Here is a 19,003-nt window from a genome sequence, read left to right as displayed (position 1 = left end):
TATGTTTTGTTAGAAAATCTCTTCAGGGCTTTAATACATCAGTACATTTATCTTTTTCAAATCTATTTCATGTCATCCTAATGTGCTCTTGCTTATTTTATGAATACTTCCATCCAAGTGTTCTAAAGGATCAGTGCATTTGGATTGGAAACTTGGTTTGCTGCAGAAAAGTATAATAATTGCACTATTCTAACTGCTCTGCCAATTAATATACGTAGGAAACGATAAGGCAATATGCTACTTGTATTTAACATATCATCCCCCCCTTTCCCGCCCCCAGCTAGGTGATGCTGATAAATATTTGTTCTGGAAAATCAGGTTTTGTTTCTAGTAACATTAGTTGTAAATAGCTGATATTTTGAACTATTTATAATTTTGTCCATAATAAGATATACACATGGCATTTTGTGTACCTGTTCCAGGCATTGTTCTCCCAGAATTCATAAACGATGAAGCGAGATTCACCAGAAAACCTCTGAATAGAAACACTAATAAAACAACAGAATTAATTTGATAAGTAGATAGCAGAGCCAGTATGAAGAAGTAATAAGTTTGGTTAAGAAGTAATGAGAACCCTGGCTTCTCACTTTGAGAAGAAGGTGCCTCATGCCTTGGACTTAAAAACTCCCAACCTCTTCAGTGGCCACAAGGAGATCGAAAATTGTTTCCTATCTTAAACTGAACCAGAGTTCCCTGTTGAAATATACTCAGAGTCGCAAAGTGATTTCATGCTCTTTATTCAGCTCATAGTGGTGAGGAGGAATGAATGAAAGTCCCCTCAAAGTATCTGCTTTATATACATTATTACACAATGGGCTGCACATGATTGGCTAATTCCGGAATTCTACTGTAAGCCAATCAGGTTGTGGATTCACTTCTATCTGGAGCATGATTGGGTGGTTCCTGCCAACCAATCATACTGCTGCCTTGTTCTAGGACCAATCAGACTGCTGCCTTTTGGATCCTATTGTTCTAGGACCAATCAGACTGCTGCAGTTTGGATCCTATTCAACTCAGTACATAACACCTGTAATGCCCAAACTTGAAAAACTGTGGTTTGTTTTATTTTCAGATCATTTTATTCACCTTCAACTGAAATTCTGTTAGTTTTTTTGCAAGAAAAGAGGAGTGGGACACTAAATCCAATCCCTCCCATTCCAAAAAAAACAGACAAATCCTGATTGGTAGGATTTCAACTTTATAAAGAAGTGATGCAGTTCTGGCACCTAGATCTTGGAGGGGAACCCCACAAGCAGCAGCTGTTTGTACTTGGGGTTTGTTATCCATCTAGAAATATGTACAGGAAAGCCTCCTGTCATGCAGTTTGTCCCACAGCTAGAATGGTATGCAGATCTTCAGTACTGGAATGATATATATTCCTACAACTATACTTGTATATAACCTTCCATCCAAGTTCTCTGCAATGTTTACATAAATGGTAAAATACAATTTGAAATAAAAACACTAAATCAAAAATAAGTCACACAACCAGCTAAAGTCTTTAGGCTTTACTTGTTTTCAGCTGTATAAATTAAGACACAAATTGTGTCAAATCAGAAAGAGACCAGCAGGTGTCACTATGTACATATGGAATACAGTGTGCCAGGAAAAAAGCAACTATCTCTTTTTGCTATATTCAACAGGTGACTGCAAGTACTGTATGTTAACCTTTTTTCTTTAACGAGTAATTCGTTGTTGCTCATAAAACTATTTGGTTTGTTGTAAACATCTAGTTTTGCAGTCCATTTTGCTTTATGTTAAGTATGGCTGCTTTTTTGGAGCAGATATTTAAGTTCCATTGAAATTAATGGGAGTTTTGAGCTACTAACTTTGGCTGGTGCCGGGTCATAATGTGAGGGGTGCTTATAGAACCCCTTCGCTAGTTGTCATCCTGATGACTTCTGATGGAATTCTAAGCGGAAACTTACAGCCCTCTAAATTTTCTCATCCTCTGGGGGCAGCAAATGTACTCACTGCAGGCATCCATCCTGAGAAGAGGCCGTGTCCACATACTGCTTCAGAGCAAACCGGAATTGCTCCAGTTCTTCTTCTATTACTGACATCTGACGTTGAACTATCATTATGTGCTGACAAAAATATTAAGACAATATTATTGGTGAACGCATTGCACTCCTGATATCAGAGCATTTTTATCTTGCCATCTGGGTTGATTGCATACAATAATATACGGTATGTAAAAATATTTTTATATGTAAAAATAAGCAATATAATGCAAAGGAGTTTTTTTTTTAAAAAAGAAGGCTGAATAAAGCAGTGGTGTAACTGGATCTTCCCTCTAAATGTAATATAAATTGTGTTACTTATGAGGGTCCTATTGGAATGCTCAGTAAGACAATTTTGCATCCTTACTCATAAGTAAGCCTTGTTAAGGCCAGTGGGTCTTACTTCCAAATTAGTATGCATAGGATTGCAATTCCTTGTTAATTAAACCAGAATAGAATATCCAAAACTTTCTTTATGCCTGCATGCAGAGATAACTATTATCCTCATCAATTCATAATCGGGGGGGGGGATACTTACAGATTTAGTGTTTTCTTCAGATACCTCTTCTTCCAGTGGCTCAAGCTTTAGATCCTTGCCAACAGGATGGAGGAGAAATGCAAACAAAAGTACCAGATATTAACTATCCACACAGTCATCCTCTAACTTCGGCTTACAAGCAGCAGAACCATGGCAATTGGCCAATTTTGTCTAACATACCCAAGCTGTTGCTGGAATGTAAGAACAACAGAAAAGTAACTGTGCCTTGGGAAATAGATCTAAGAAACAACTTTTATTTTGTAACCGCCTGCCTATTGTCATTAGGATGTGCCTCTGCTTTTATATACTCAGCATGGATTCAAACTTCATATATGTAACAAGTAACACATTTCAGCAACGAGAAAAGAAAATTTTTGGAAGTAGATAGGACAACTAGTTATGGATACTGCCACTGCTGTACTGTGCTGGCTGGGATAGGGAAAGATGCAGTACAAACTGATCAGACATGATTGAGAGTTCCCAACTATGTCTGCTGCATGGTGGTGAGAGTAGGGAAGAAGGCCCACTTCTCTGCCTCCATCCCATCATCAAGCGCCCACCAGCTGAGGGTTTTTTGTGATATGACCTACAACATGCTATTTCAACCCTTGCCCTTCAGTGGCAAAGAGGGCTACCCAGGTAGGTTATTTAGCTCATTTAGTGGATGTTGTACCTGCTCTGCTACTATCAGTCAGGGAGGGAAGGAGAGTGCGATGCAGTAAGGATACAGAGTTATTCTTTACAGATTAATGAAGGAACTTGTGCTCACCTTCTGCTCTAGCCTGTCAATCAGTTTCTGGAGTCTGTTTATTTGGGTCATCCACTGGTTGTCTTCCTCCAGCCAGCCTTTAGGAGACGTAAATAATGGAGTTTTAATACACTGTTGAAAACTATGGCTTTCTTTATTCACCTCTTTGTTTTGATGTTCATGTTTTCATCCATTTAAAGTACTGTTGATGTTCAACCTGGATGATGCTCTTCCAAACATGGATAATAGATAGCATTTTCCTACAAATAAGTATTCCACATGACTCAACATTTCTTACTAAATGCAGCTAAGAAATTCTTAAGTCTTTCTTGCCCTGCAGTTTACGGTTACTCCAGTTTATAATTAATTCTGAGGACATAATCTACGGGGTCAGAGAAGTGACATCCTTCAGGAGTTATTCCAGACTACATAGTTCCTTTTTCTTCCTGGAGACCGTGTGGAGATGCAGAGCTTCAGAAGGTGCAAAATATACAAGATCGCATGCAGAAATGGGCTGCTTAAAAATGGCTGCCCGAGCTTCTTACAGTACCGATACTTTGGTTTACACAAAATGCCTTTGCTGTCTTTATGTTTAAAGTACAGTAAGACTCACACAGCAGATGCAGTATTTTCCGATAAGCACGTAGCCAGAAGGGTGGGAAGAGTTCTTAGAAAACGTGGAGGACTGTGATTCATCTTCAAAATGAATGCTCTGCAAATAACTCCAAACTTAGAGCGGCTTTTTCCAGTGGCTTTTTCAACATGCAAAAATGGCCCCCATCCTGATCCTTCATATGCACACAAGTCTGACTGAAATTAGCAGTGTCACCTGTGGCAGCTCCTGGTGACAAAATGTTGCTGGCACTGTGATGTGTAAAATCTCTTTTCCCTTTGTAAGATTGTTGGCTGGCAGATAGAGACCTTAGATTGCTCGTGGTAGATAAAACCTGGCACAAGGAAATACCTGTCTGGTTTATGGGGTTTATTGGCATTTTGTTTGTTTTTAAATGGCAACTACAGGAGAATCCAGTCAAAATTGGGACTGTGTTATGTGGGAATGGCTTTAACCCTTTATGCCACAGTCCTAATTAACACCCCCTCCCCTGGTAGCTGCTATTGGCTCTGGAAGGGGAAGCTTTCACACTACAGCAGACTTTTTTTGATTTATGATAAAAACAGTTGCACTAGATGAGTGCAAAGGACAGCTACAGAAATTGCTATGTCCTGACTGAGCATATATAGGAAGGAACACAGCTTGTTCTATAAACAAAAAGGGGGGTAAATCAGTGTCCAAAGGCAGCCTTTTGGCAAGCAGCAACAGGGACCCTTGATCTTGCACACCTGTTTTTGAAATGCCTCAATACCCTACCTTGAGCTAAGAGGAGTTCCCTCGTATCCGAGAGCAGTTTTCTCAAATCCTAGATGTGCCAGGGCAAGACTGAAGTTGGTCATAAAGGAAGGCACTCTGCATGTGTTCAAATATGTTTGCATGTCAACAGATGCATTGAAAACCAGTTTGGGAACTCATACTTTTATCATATGCATGATTTCTACAGCCCTTTTAAAACACGGAAGTTTTTCAAGCCCTTTATCCCTTGCAACAGCCCTTTGAGATTAGTTGGTGACACCTCCACTACAGAAATAGGGAACTGCAGGTAAAGACAGAGATCTAAGTGAGGTGGACAGACTGTTCAATTATGACTACAAGTTGCTTGTTTTTCTCCCCTTGCTTAATTGTATCTGCAAAAAGAAGGGCCTGCTTTTGATACTGCTTTGATTTTACCTGTTCCCCATATTCCAATTTAATATTTTCTCTGATGTTGGATAGCTTCTGGCTTTTCTGTTTCCACTGTATTTTTACAGACAGTTTGTTAAACTGGCAAATAAATGTTTAGGGTGATATATGCAAACTACTGCACATGTCCACTATATGACAGGAGTTCACACCCAGACTTGTCAGGGCCAACTGAAGTGACAACTTAGGGCCATTTATACCGGTATATCTCAACATTTTGTAAATGTAACCCTTAAAGCACCCAAATCACTCATACATGCAACATCCAAATGTTTTGTTTCAGCACTTGGACTTGGCAAGGCGCCCCCTTTTTTTGCATTATCCCTCCCAACTGTACCCTTAGTAGAATATAAGAATTAGCAGAATTACCTTTTACGGGGATTAAATTTTCATATTAATTTAAATGAAACTTGCTATTTTACTTTATATGACTTGTTCTTGGTGCTTACAACTTGTAAAGCACAGAAAAGCAAAAATGCGATACTTCTCTTAAATAACGTTACCTTGGTTAAAAAGAGGGCTGACTGGAGAAAAACTGCTGTTCCTTTGGAGTCTTCGACTTGAACGTCTTCCCAGTTGCTTAACTGCAAGCACCTCTGGCTTTGCTGGCCTTTGTCTTACAAATAAATATATTTATATATGCATAAATCAATTGGATTAATGAAACTGTCTCTTTATTCTGAGCATGTTTCCAGTCCTCTTCACACATACAAACACACATACTAGGAGCTGCCGAGTCACAGAATGTAAACATTCTGACTGCAGAGGGTCTGTCACAAATTTGGCATTCGCCACAGAGCCTAGAACATAACCTTGAGCCGATCTAGGTAACTGGAAAGCAGCTTGGCCTTGGGGAGAAAGGGGGAGTCATTCACCTATCAGAATGAAATAAACATCCCTACAGTAAAGGTGTGCATCTGGTTCATACCAAAGCTCAAATACTGAACTGATGCAAGCTGCTTTTTTCTGAGGTGACATATGGCTTCAGTGGCTGAGGAGTAATACGATTCCATGGAGCTTCCTCTGCCATCAGAGAAGAAGATCCAACTCTAGAGGGCTTGCCACTGTGGCCATGGAAAACTCTCCCACCATTGCTATTCCAACAGCAGTAAAGCCAAGAATGGGGTGTTGCCCCATGGGGCATGTCCTTCACTGTTCAGAGAAGGTGTGGCTGCAGGGAGCTTGCTACCTCCTCTCTGCCAGAAAGTATAGTCTGCTCTTGCTGTCATTTGCCCTAGGACTGCAGAAACCACAAGGGAATTGGCTCCATCCACTGGCCAAAGGAACAAGAGCCACCAACTCCTCTTCAAGCAAGAACAGCAGCGAGGGAAGCTCAGCCTAACTATCCATAACTGTTTAGCACTTTGTTCAGGCCCTGAAGGACTCAACTTTCCCACCCCACTCCCTTTATGTAGTTTGCAAGTCTGACAGCAGGGCCTGTTTTTCTCTCTTACTGATGTGAGCTGCTTGGGGAGGCAACAGTTATCTGAAAAGCAGGCTAAAAGTATGTCAAACAGCTAAGGAAATGCCCAGGGAAGCCATGCTCCCCCCACCCCCAAGATGCTAAAGCAACTCCATCTCCAGAGTTGGAGTAGGTAGTTCTCACCCACTGGCTGCAATGGGAGGAAAAGTTTATAAGAGAGAATAATGTGGATACCCTTCTTCCCTGGCTGCTGTGAACTTGCAAGGCTCTGGATGTGGCAGTTGACCCACTGGAAATGCAAACACATACCTTCCCCAGTAGGTAAGATTGCTCTTGAAAAAACATTGCTTGGGTGGAATTCAACTTAGAGTCGACCCAATAAAATGAAGAAACATGATAAGGTTAGGTCCACCAATGTCAACTGAGTCTATTCTGAGTAAAACCTAGTTGAATACCACCCCATGGGATCACCATTCACTGGAAGGAAATGTATTGAGACTGACAGTGGCTGTGGAAAACCCACAAGCAAGATCTGAGGGCAAGGGCACTCTCATAGAATCATAGAGTTGGAAGAGACCACAAGGGCCATCGAGTCCAACCCCCTGCCAAGCAGGAAACACCATCAGAGCACTCCTGACATATGGCTGTCAAGCCTCTGCTTAAAGACCTCCAAAGAAGGAGACTCCACCACACTCCTTGGCAGCAAATTCCACTGTCGAACAGCTCTTACTGTCAGGAAGTTCTTCCTAATGTTTCCCCTCCTGTGGTTTCCAGCAACTGGCATTCAGAAACATTACTGCCTCTGACTGTGGAGACAGAGCCATAGCCATCATGGCTAGTAACATTTGATAGTCTTCTCCTCCATGAATTTGTCTAAATTTGCCTATTATGTTTTTCCGTCCACGAAACATTTCTCTAGTGCTTTGCAGCCTCCCTGGCTGCCTGTACTTCCTGATCTGAAAAAGCCTCATGGAAGAAATTACATCTTCCCCAGGGTTATGAATGATGTAAGGTAGGCTTCCTCAACTTCGGTCCTCCAGATGTTTTGAGACTACAGTTCTCATCATCCCTGACCACTGGTCCTGCTAGCTAGAGATCATGGGAGTTGTAGGCCGAAAACATCTGGAGGGCCGAGGCTGAGGAAGCCTGATGTAAGGGCACCCAGGAAGGCTGCCCAGTGTTGACTGCTACTGAGATGATTTCTAGAATAAGAGAGGGGAGGGAGACGTTCATTCACAGACACGCCTTGACCACTTGAAAAGTAAGTTAAGCGCAGCTTTGATAATTTTGCAGCAAAAACTTTTCTCATTCCTAGGTGGAAACTAGCTGGGGGGAAACAAGGGATATAATTTCAGCAGAGGACTTGTTTCTACAATCGCAAGGTAATAGGAGCACACAGCATTACTCAGCTGCAACCTCCCCCTGGAACAATTTCTGATACATTTCCACAGGGGTGGGGGAGCGGTTGAAATCTCACTTATCTTGACGGGTTTGTTCCTCTGTGGTTTCCATGGCACACTCCAGGGAATTGTGGAGCGACTGTAGCTGATTCACTGTTTCTTTCAGCAAAAAGCGAGTCACAAACTGTTCCAACTTGGAAGCCTCCTGATAATTCTACAGAAGAGAAATAGACACTAGCAGAAAGGGAAAGTGTAATATTTCCCACTTTTGCAGCTTTCCTCCTAAACATCAGCTGCACACAGTCTGTATTCCGTGGTCTCATAAGAAGACAGCATGTGCTCATAATGTGATTCTAAAGCAATTTCTATAGTATTTTTTCCAAATAGGAAAAAGGAAAAAAAAGCACAGGACAGGAAACAGGGCAGTAATTCCTACACTGCTGAGACAGAAGTTCTATTGCGGATCAAGGAATACCTGAGTTAAATCATTAGCAGGTCCCGTGAGCCCAAACTATCCCCACCAACACAGGAGGCTGCCTTCTGCATCTCTACAGTTCCTTACTCAATCTTTCCGGTTGAGCTGGATAATTCTGCCCTGTCTATGCTAGGAGTATTTGAAGCAAAAACAATGCAGGAGAAAGGTCTGCTGTCATAGGAGGCTGCCTGTTGCCTCTCTGCATGATTTATCATGAGAGGTGGTAACTCTAATTACAGATAACTTTTAATCTATGGGCAAAACTAGGTGATGCATTAAATGTGTGATAGCATCTAAGCTGTCCAGTTTCCTTTTCTTTCTGGCAACCAGGGAGTTGGCCTTCCAGCCTGCAATATACAGCAAGAGGTTAACCCTCCCCTCCCCAAATAAAATTAGCCACCAAAATTCTTATTTGCCCTTGGATGGAAACTGCCATTTCTGCCAATTGCTTGGCAGGATTTCCTTCTGGGATGAATAGCCATTTTACAATGTGTGTGGTTTTCTCAGGACCAAGCATGGTTAAGTCTCACATGATTCTCACTCTCCCCCTTCTCCATCATTCCCCCCTGTTATTTCAGAGGAAAAGCTTGAGACATTAAATACACTTCTAACATAATGCTTAGTTTGGCACTCAAACACACTCCAGCAATTAACCTACAGGCGTCAGAAATCATAGATGGGAGTGGTGAGGGAGGCAATACTGTTTACTGCAATTATTACTTTTTATAGCAAGATTAACAAAAAAAAAGAGGGGAAGGAAAACAAAAAAGAGAAAAGGAAACAAACTCACATTAATAATACAATGATCATCAGTGCATCCATTTCAGTTTAAACATGTAAGTTGATACATGCCATCCATATGTCCTGATAATCAAATAAAATTGGTGTTTATGAGAAATATGTTCAAAGTGTAGCAAGGCCAGAAAGGGCCTTGGACCATTGCACAATAGATGTGTATATCCTCCCAAGCTTGAAGTGCAAGCCTCTTGGGGACCATCAGGGCATGCAAAATCCACTTTTGTCCTGCCATTAGTTCCCATACCACAGGTATGGGATAATTTAGAAGTACATGGACAACTGTAAATGCCAAGGATTTCGCTAAAGGACATTATACAGTCCCAAGGCATGGTCTGAAGGAACAAGATGCAGCAGCACAGCTGTAGTTGTGGGTTAAAGATTTAAACACAAAGGGAAGCTTTTAAACTATAGAATACACTGCCATTAGAGTACAGAATTCATCTGTTGTGCAGGAGCTCCCAATGAACTCTAACTGTGCAACCTGAATTGCCCTGCATGTGACTGAATCCTACCTGAAAATAGCAACCGTCTGGAAGCATCCTAAGACAGAAACACATGCTGTTCCCGCTAGGACATCAAACAGTTATTGAAATCCCAGCTGCGAAGCTGTCCCATGTACCACCCATGCTAATTATGCAGCTGAAAACATTAAAGTTGCCACTGACATTAATCAAGCCTGCGATATCACAATTCATAATAGCTGCTACTTCTAAAGCTAAAGGGTGCGGGGAAGCCTGGCAGGACAGATTGTCTGTGACTCCCTTTGGCGCCGCTCTGAAGCTGGCACCAGCTCCGCGTGAAAAACATTTGCGGTGGCCTCTCAAAAGTGACAGAACGCGTTTGTACCAGCAAGGCGAATTTCCGCCTCCCCCTAAATCGTTCGACATGGCTCCTCTAATTGGATTAAAGCTGCCATAGTATCCAGCAGGGCTAATTCCATCGCTGGGAGCTTTGATTCTTTGTGACACCATGCCAGGACCATCCACAGTAATGTTGCTGTAATGGGAATTGAAATTCATATTCTGTGGCAGATACCCAAAATGGCTGCCTTTGAAGAGCAGTATCCTTTGTTGACAAATGGACAAAATATTGGCAAAGGGGTTCTCGGAAGATCTGCCTCGCCTGCGAGCGGTTTGGTGACATAAAAGAGGCTTCAGTGACGCATGATCAAAGGATGTTCAAATCTATAAAACATTACAGGTGTCTAACCTGCAACAAGAATTCTGATGAGTAGTTTGGGGATATGCTAGGTTAGCTTTCAGTAGCTTGGGATACCCTCCCGATGTATTATTATTATTATTATTATTATTATTATTATTATCATTAATACCTTTATTATCAATGTACAACCTGTGTACGATGAAATGTATTTCCCCACTACTAGCTGGGACTGATGGGAGTTGTAACCCAAAACATTTGAAGGGCACCAGTTTGGCAAAGGCTGTGCTAACTAACTACGGGGGGGGGGCATTATTTAGGTCTTGGTGCCACCCTACCCCTCGAAGGGCAGGTAAAGAGGCAAAAGGGGGTTGCAGGCACCCCCAACCAGGTGATTGGCAGCACCTGCAAATCTATGGGTACAGCACTTCGCAAAAACCGTCAGTCGGTTGATGGTTGGAGTTCTCATAGTGGCACACAAGGAATGCTGAGGCTTCCACTATACTCTGTGTGTATATTTGTAAATAAAGGAAATATTACGAAATCAGCAGAGGGATTGAGAACCGAGGAGCAAATGATTACAGGACTTCTTTTTTCTACGACTGTCTAGTAAAGATGCATATAATTGCACTATTCTTTCAAAGAGGCACGTTTACCTACTCATAAGCAACACAAGAGGTGGTAGAAGACATGATTTGATTTTTATTGATGGGGTGTGTAAGAATAATTCTCATATTGAAAGAAAGCCTGTGCAATTGCCTATATCGATTCATGTGGGTGAGATCATCGTTCTGAGAGTTCTGACTATTCATACATTCTTTCCTCTTGCTATGTTTTGTGTTGATGGATATTTGTTTTTTCTTTTTGGTGTGTTAAACAAAAAAAGCTTTCCTCTTGCTAGTTGCAAGATTAAAGCACCAACTTCTCTTGGCTTCTCTTATGTCTAGTGTCATAAAATGCAGGCAAGAAATGAAAGCGAACCCCAGGAGTTCTTGTCTCTTGTGTGGGGGAAAATAACATCGCAAGAAGAAATGTTCACAGCTCTAGATTGCATTCCTGACAGCTCCAGTCCTTTGCTCCTGCTGCTCCACTTAGTCTCGTTCCTCTGACCTTAAGGGTCTATCGTGCTTTTAAATAAATTAAATAGAAGCACAGTGCAACTCTATAGCCTGCACAGTTTCAAACAGCTGCAATAAAATTACTATATTTTAATTTTCTAAATGTTTTTTGGGAAAGCATACATAATATTCTTCCCTGTCTGTGTGTGCAGCAGGTGGATTCTAATGGAAAACTACCTAATTTGCACATCTCAAACCAATACAGGAACGGAAACACAGCTATCATTTGAAATTCACAGTTTTCCAAATTTTGTGATGCAGTTGCCCAGCTAGTGTGACAAAAACACATATAGTAGGGGAACAGTGTACACAAAAATGAAGATATTCATGAAAATGACATACAGAAATGCATTGCATTAGGAGAGATTGCTTGCAAAAATGTGTATTTCCCCCCAAAAAACTACATACGAAAGTGTGCTTATTAGGGGGGAAATGCACTAAAATGCGGGCAGATTTTAATGTGGATTTAAAAAGGGGGGGTGGGTTCACAAATTGCCATGGAGAAGCAGAGAAATGAATTTTACCACTAGGGGGAAATGACAAAACAAAAATGTAACAGATTTGTCTGTCCCCAGGCGTTCTTGGCATACAGATGCCCAGTGGTTCAACCCTGGCTTCTCCATTTCGTTTTCGAGAGACTTTCATCTGAGGAGCCAGAGGCAGCATCAGGTGCAGTAGGCAGTACAGAGACTTATAGCCAATGGTCTCATTCAGTTTCCTTTTTGCCACAACAAACAAACAAATAACATTATTCCATTTTTCAAGTAAGCCTCACAAAATAGTTTACAGGAAAACCATTACATCACCAGTAAATAATGATGTTTCCCCTACTCACTAAAACCTCCTCCAAACAGGACTACCGGTTCCCATCTGATTTCCTTAGTTTACAACCAAATACTGAAAACGGCTGCCAAGAAAAACTTGCTCCCAATTATAGTTATGGGAAAGTGAGGGGCCCTTCTCCACTAAGTCACAGGTGTCAGGTGTGGTTCCTGGTTGCTGCCTGCTCTTTCCAAACTGCAAAAGGGGCTGGAGTGGTGGTGAGAGGATGGTAACAGTTCTCAGCCTACCTCAGCTGTTCTGGATGCTGTTGCTGGTTCTCAAAACAGTAAAATGTTTGATGTGAACAGCTGCCCGCAAAACAAGGAACAGCACCACATTCCAATAGGTTAAGAAATAGGAGTAGCTTCCTTCATTCATCCTTGCTTGCTCAGCATTCCGGCATCTCTTTATTTATTTTTTAGGGCTGCTGTATTTTAAAAAGTAAAAACCAGGAGACCCCAAAAGTTGTTGAACTTTTTTTAGGAAAGCACTGAAATTGTTGAGCTTTAATGTATTTTAATGGTGAATTTTGGACATAATGGAGATGTAAAAGATTTGGATTATCATAAAAGATGCAGGAGGAAATGATTAACAATAGGACCCACCAAAGGGAGGAGGGAAGTCCAGGAGATTCTTTGGAATCTTGTTTTTATGTTGTATGTTGGATATGTAATTGTGAAACTTTAATCTGAAAACCAAATAAAATAAATAATGAAATAATGAAATTGTTAAGTTTGTTTTTCAAAAACGCCCAAAAAAATCCCACAATTTTTTCAGTTGACTTGCCTAAGACAAAGCGCCAGATTTCGGAAATTCGCCCCGCACGTCAATTCCGCCTTTGAAATCCCAGGAGAATCTGGACATAGGGCAGCCCTATATTTTTAGGACCCACCTAATTTCTGTGTTTGTGTTTTTAACAGTGTTGAGCATTGTGTTTTAATTGTTGGCATCTGCCCTGGGATCTTACAGCAAAGGAAGGGTAAATAATAATAATGATGATGATGATAGTGATAAATATAAATACTTTCAGTTTTGGTAAGTTAGACAGAAAGATAGCTAAAAACAGTTCTTCCGATTTCCACTTTGATCAGGCAAATTGTAACCTGACAGATGCAAGGAAAACCTTCCCCAAACCAATTGTTAATCTGGTCACAGTCCTATTTTGCAGCAGAAGTGACTCATAGCAGCTCATCTCCAGGAGCGAAGTAATGGGATTTATATGCCACATTTCTTCCCATTTCTTCCTCTCCCCAGACACTCCACTATAAATACACAGGGCTTTCACTCCCTGCCTTTTTCCTGTTCTGCCTCAGTGACACAACAAGGCATCAGCCAAACATGTTTTTGTAAGGGTATCTTTTGTATTCAAGTCCCATCCTTCAAAAATAAAAGGGGGGTGAGGTGGGACAAAGTAGGCTTAAAGGCATTTTTAATCCACGCATTACTATTTCTTGTTCTTTCTCCCGGTGACATAACATGAACAACCAGGATCCCTGCTCGATTAAGAAACTGGATCTTCTAAGGTTCTTAATTGCTCAGGGAGCAGATAGCAGGATTTCCTTTGCAGACATTTAAGCGCAGGTATGGCTGCAGGTATGGCAACACACTCAGTGATGTTATAACTGAGTAATAAAATCAATAACGGATATAAAAGGATATACATTGTTTTATTACTAGGGGGGGGGGGCAGAGCTCTTTGAACAAGGCAATGGCAGTTTTATTCCCTACCTGAGTTCAGGTTTTTGCTGTTTTCAACCAATACTGACCTGGTGTTCACTGACCACATTGTTTGTCCATTCGTTCTCTCTTTCTCTCTCTCTTTCAAACCCCCTCACCCCTCACGTACTTGGTTACCCTGGATACCAAAGATGAATGATTTATCCAGGGACCCAGTTCAGAAATTCTCCTCAAGTAAAAAACACCAACTGACCAAGGCCTCTATGGCTTTGGAGAGTCTTGTTTTCCGAAGGAAGAGATCTAAAATTCTTTGTTGATCTGCCTCTAAGTTGCACTGCTGAAGTCTGCTGCTGCACAACAAATCTACATTTGTTTCCAGGGCACCCTTGGGAAACAGTGAGCCGATCGTCCGGAAAAGTGTGCACCGTGTTTGATCTTGCAAGATGCTGGGTGTAGGTGTGTTGCATCGCTAAAGACCTAGGGGCGATTGGGTCCTGCTTCTCAACAATCAAATTGCTTGACCTAGGCAGTCAATAATAGGAACACAGGGAATTGCTTGATACAGAGTCAGACCAGTGGTCTATCTAGTTCCAGAGTGTCTGGTGCACAGACTGGCAGTGGGTCTCAGACAGGGGTCTTTCCCAGCCCCATTCTGGGAATGTCATGGATTGAAGGTAGGCACTTTTGCGGGTGGCGCTGTGGTCTAAACCACTGGGCCTCTTGGGCTTGCCAATCAGAAGGTCGGCAGTTCGAATCCCCGCAACGGGGTGAGCTCCCGTTGCTCTGTCCCAGCTCCTGCCAACCTAGCAGTTCGAAAGCACACCAGTGCAAGTAGATAAATAGTTATCGTTGCAGTGGGAAAGTAAACAGTGTTTCCGTGCGCTCTGGTTTCCGTCACGGTGTTCCGTTGCAGCAGAAGCGGTTTAGTCATGCTGGCCACATGACCAGGAAAGCTGTCTGTGGACAAACGCCTGCTCCCTTGGCCTGAAAGTGAAATGAGTGCCACACCCCACAGTCGCCTTTGACTGGACTTAACCGTCAAGGGGTCATTTACCTTTACCTTTTTTCTACTTCATGTGCTTTACCACTGAAAAACAGAAATGCGTGTTCTGGCAGATCTTTCTAGGAGATAAATGTTTGGAAAACAACCTAAAGTTGCTATTCACATCCTTTGACATTCCAGTGTAATTTCAAAGGTTCATCAAATATCAAAGGTTCATCTCTAGCCAGTAACGAGGCAGGTGTCTAGAATTACAAAAAGAGGACAGGATGGACATGCTTAATATATCACTGCTAGCTGTAAAAACCTCATCGGTTGCCACCCGCTAATTTGATACAATTCTTCGGATGCACTGGCTAAAAACATATCTCATTTTTACAAATCGAATCATTGACCAAACTTATGAAAACAGTTGTCTGCATACGGATTTATCAATAACTCTGCAAATGGGTGAAGAAAACGCCAGGGAAAACCTGACAACAATCCAGAACCCCTCCTCCAGATGGGTGCATTTTGCAACGTGCTCTTGGCATCAAAACAGGACATTCATGGTGGGGTTTATTCTGTTTTAGTTTGTGCTGTGATGCTTGTGGAGCTTCTGGATGCTACTGTGCAATGAAAGGGGGACAAAAATAAACCAGAACCTTTGTGGTATAAAAAAGTTACGGGATTTGAACAGGATATTATGGGATATGCACTGATTGAAACTGAAGCCTCCCAAAACTTTTGCAGGCATGAAGAGTATTGAAATTGAAAGTGTGTGTGTGTCCACTCCAATAGACTCATCCCTTTACTAGGGACTGAGCCTTTAGGGTGGCCTGTGGAACTCCCTACCAATAGGAATCACCCTTGCCGCCGCCTTTTTTGAAGTCTTCTGAAAACTGTGTTGTTTAAACAGGCCTGGGCAATATGATTTTGTTCTTTTTAACCAACCAGTAATTACTGATGTTTTAAACTGATATTATAATCTTGCATGTTGTACACAACCTTATTATAATACAGAGGTACCTTGGTTCTCGAACTTAATCTGTTCTGGAAGTCTGTTCCACTCCTGAAATGTTCAAAAACCAAGGCACAGCTTCTGATTGGCTGCAGGAGCTTTCTGCACTCAAGCAGAAGCCGCGTTGGACGTTCGGCTTCCGAAAAACATTTGAAAAGCGGAACACTTACTTCCGATTTGTTTGTCAACTAAGCCGTTCGAGAACCAAGGTTCCACTGTATTATGAAAGTGTGGGTGATAGATAGATAGATAGATGATAGATAGATAGATAGATACATAGATACATAGATACATAGATAGATAGATAGATGATAGATAGATAGATAGACAAATCCTAAGTGTTGCAGAAGGACAGGAATAAAACTTCCTCCTACTTTCTTTGTGGAGTCCATTGCCTTCAGTATGGATAGATTGAGGTCTTCCAAAGCAGACAGCACATTTTCATACTCTCCCAAGTGTTGGGAAAAATATTCTAAAAGACACAGAAATTCACAGCTCAAGCAAAGGAAGAAAGAACAAGGAATTATTCTAATTTTTTTAATTTTTTAAAAAATAGGAATCAAACACATATATAGAGAGAACAAGAAGCATAAGGATCTAAACTCTGGTAGAAGGCTCTTTCCCATTAGAATGGGGGTCACAGTAGTTTGCTAATAGCCTGATACTTTATGACACATGGTACAGCTTCTGGCTATGCTGTGCTGTATTCTAACTCCTATGTACGCGATCAGGAGCTTGCACAAGGAAAGGTACAATAGATTGTTGAAGCAAAGGGGACATGAAAAGGAAAGCAGCACCAAAAATGGGCAAAAGAAAGGACATGAACCTCCTTGAGTAAGAATGTCAGATGCTAACACCAGCCCTAGCAAGTGGCTATTGAGATGGTACTATAGAACCCTCTTTTTGTAGATGCAATACATATACACGTAATTCAGAAACTGTGACAAAAGGAAATAATCACGGGGTGAACATCATTCTAGGGCTTCTTGTAAGGCGTCTGAAATACCTCACACAATATCACATGACCCTCGCCTTTCTATCAACTATCAAAGCAAGATGTAAGGAGACTCACAAAGCATAGGAAATCACAGACAGCTTCCCTAGGGAGTCTCCCCCTCAAAGATTGGGGGGGGGGGAATCTTGGCAGAGAATCTACACATTAAACAATCCAGTGTTGGGGGAGTGGGGAGATTTGAGAAAAGGGGCAGGATCACTTAAAGGCAGCATTTGCCTTATTCCCCCCAGCCAAAGCAAAAGAGGGATACATTTTAAGTTAATATCCTAGAGAGGGCGGGAAAGAAATTTAGAATAAAAGACATACAAGAGGTGCATGTAATTCTGCACATTTATCTAGTCTCATTAGTGGTAATGGTTTATTGATTACCTTCCCTAGGAGTTCTGCACAGCTGCATTTTACATAATTAGCTGGTGTGATTAAAAAGGAGCCACTTTGGCTACAGAGCTCTTTTGTTTAGCTCCACCTGTCCATGACACATCCAGAACGGAAGGGTTTGGGAGTAAAAATTAACTTACCAAAAAGTTCTTCTGTGTCAAGGTTGCTGTAAAAAGAAGAACATCATAAAACGAGTGCTGTAATTGCTATTGTGTGCATCCTGTTGCTGTTTAAATGTTAAGCCCAACCACCCTGAAGGCTACATTTATTTATTTATATAAACATTTTATACCATTTCATAAGTAGTTTACTTGAAACAATTAAAAAAAAACCCCAAGCAAAACCTTTCCATAAAATTACCTAAAAATTTGATTGGAAGAAAACAGGATATAGCAAACAAAACTGTGCCAATAAAATAAAATTTAAAAATTACAAGTCAATGAGAGCTTGGTCATTATTGTAGTCCCTTGAATTATCTACGGGAGGGCATTCCAGAGGACGAGGTCTCCTTCCATGCTGTCTCCTTGGGATATCTTAAAAATTGGCTTGGTCCGAACTGGGGAAGGTGGCCCCAAGTTGTACAGGCCTTAAACGCTAACCACAAAACCCTGAACTTGGCTTGGTAACTAATAGGCAGCCAATGCAGATCTTTCAACATTGGCATAATAGGTGTAAAGCTGGGTGTCCCACTTTGCATCCTAAGCAGCTACCACTTCCAAACCAGGCACAAGGGTAGCTCCACAAACAGTGTATTACAGTAGTCCAATTGGGAGACTACCACTGTATGGACCACTATGGCAAGGCTAATAGAAAGCTCACCACTTTTGAGGTGTTCCCATGCAACACCAAGGTCATCCAGAAGTTATTGAACACTCTGCACTTCGCTGGAACGTTTGACTGTGTTGTATTTTATAAGCAGTAACCTGCCTTGTGCCTGGAAAATTCAGTGAGCCAATGCACACATCAGAGTATCAAGCATAAATATCATGATTGGTTTTTAAGTGGAGGGTGAGAATTTTTCCTGAGCCAGTGCTTAATTCCTGCCATATGGAGGTGCAAAGATTCCATTCTGCATGGAAGTTGCGTTATCTGACCTGTAAATTTGTTCTCTCCAATTGGGTGCTTGTATTGAGATGTAGCTCAGTTGTTCTCCGTGGCTTCATAACAAATGCACGAAATGAAATTCACTACAGAATGGAGCAGTTGTGAATAACAAATCACGAGGACAATGATTGTCATCGTTTCCCTCAACAGATCCATCCACAAACCTGGAACACAATTTGCTTCCTTGCGTAAGAGAATTATTCAAGTCAGAGAATGGCTGTGCAGCTGGGAACACAGGCACCCGATCAGTTTATTCAACTCTCTGAATGGTGCTTATAAGAGCCGTCAGCAACTCACAAGATGCTGTTGTGAGGACCATAAAGGGCAAACTCTTGAACAGGGATTATTGAGTTGTGGGGTATTATAAACTTGTAGATTGAGCACCAGATTTTGTTGGGCCCTGTCGGGATAAGGCTTGGCAGGCCCTGGAGGAGGAAGAGGAAGAAATGGGGACTAAATGGTGGGAACCTGGGTAGGAGGAGGAGAAGGCATCTCTCCTCTTGCTGTCCCAACTCCAGTCACTTTAGAAGGGGGAGCAGGGATGCTGTCTC

General features: G+C 41.7%; 1 protein-coding gene across 2 annotated transcripts in view; it reads right to left on the bottom strand.

Moving 5' to 3' along the window:
* NECAB1 (N-terminal EF-hand calcium binding protein 1) overlaps positions 1-19,003 on the bottom strand; it is a 51,896-nt gene that overhangs the window by 14,678 nt on the left and 18,215 nt on the right. Inside the window, exons 4-11 of one of the 2 annotated variants that reach the window (XM_083623396.1) lie at positions 17,489-17,514; positions 16,330-16,427; positions 7,989-8,121; positions 5,588-5,701; positions 3,311-3,387; positions 2,542-2,595; positions 1,975-2,087; positions 414-488 (exon numbers count right to left, since the gene is read on the bottom strand). In XM_083623396.1, coding sequence (XP_083479522.1) covers positions 414-488; positions 1,975-2,087; positions 2,542-2,595; positions 3,311-3,387; positions 5,588-5,701; positions 7,989-8,121; positions 16,330-16,427; positions 17,489-17,514 — 690 coding nt within the window. Of the gene's footprint in view, positions 1-413; positions 489-1,974; positions 2,088-2,541; positions 2,596-3,310; positions 3,388-5,587; positions 5,702-7,984; positions 8,122-16,329; positions 16,428-17,488; positions 17,515-19,003 lie in introns of both variants that reach the window. The other variant, XM_083623395.1, reaches the window with a different exon arrangement.

Source organism: Podarcis filfolensis, assembly GCF_964270895.1.
Source record: "Podarcis filfolensis genome assembly, chromosome: 7".
NCBI lineage: Eukaryota > Metazoa > Chordata > Lepidosauria > Squamata > Lacertidae > Podarcis > Podarcis filfolensis.
The sequence above is the reverse complement of the archived record's forward strand: the minus strand, read 5'-3'. Positions and strand labels throughout refer to the sequence as shown.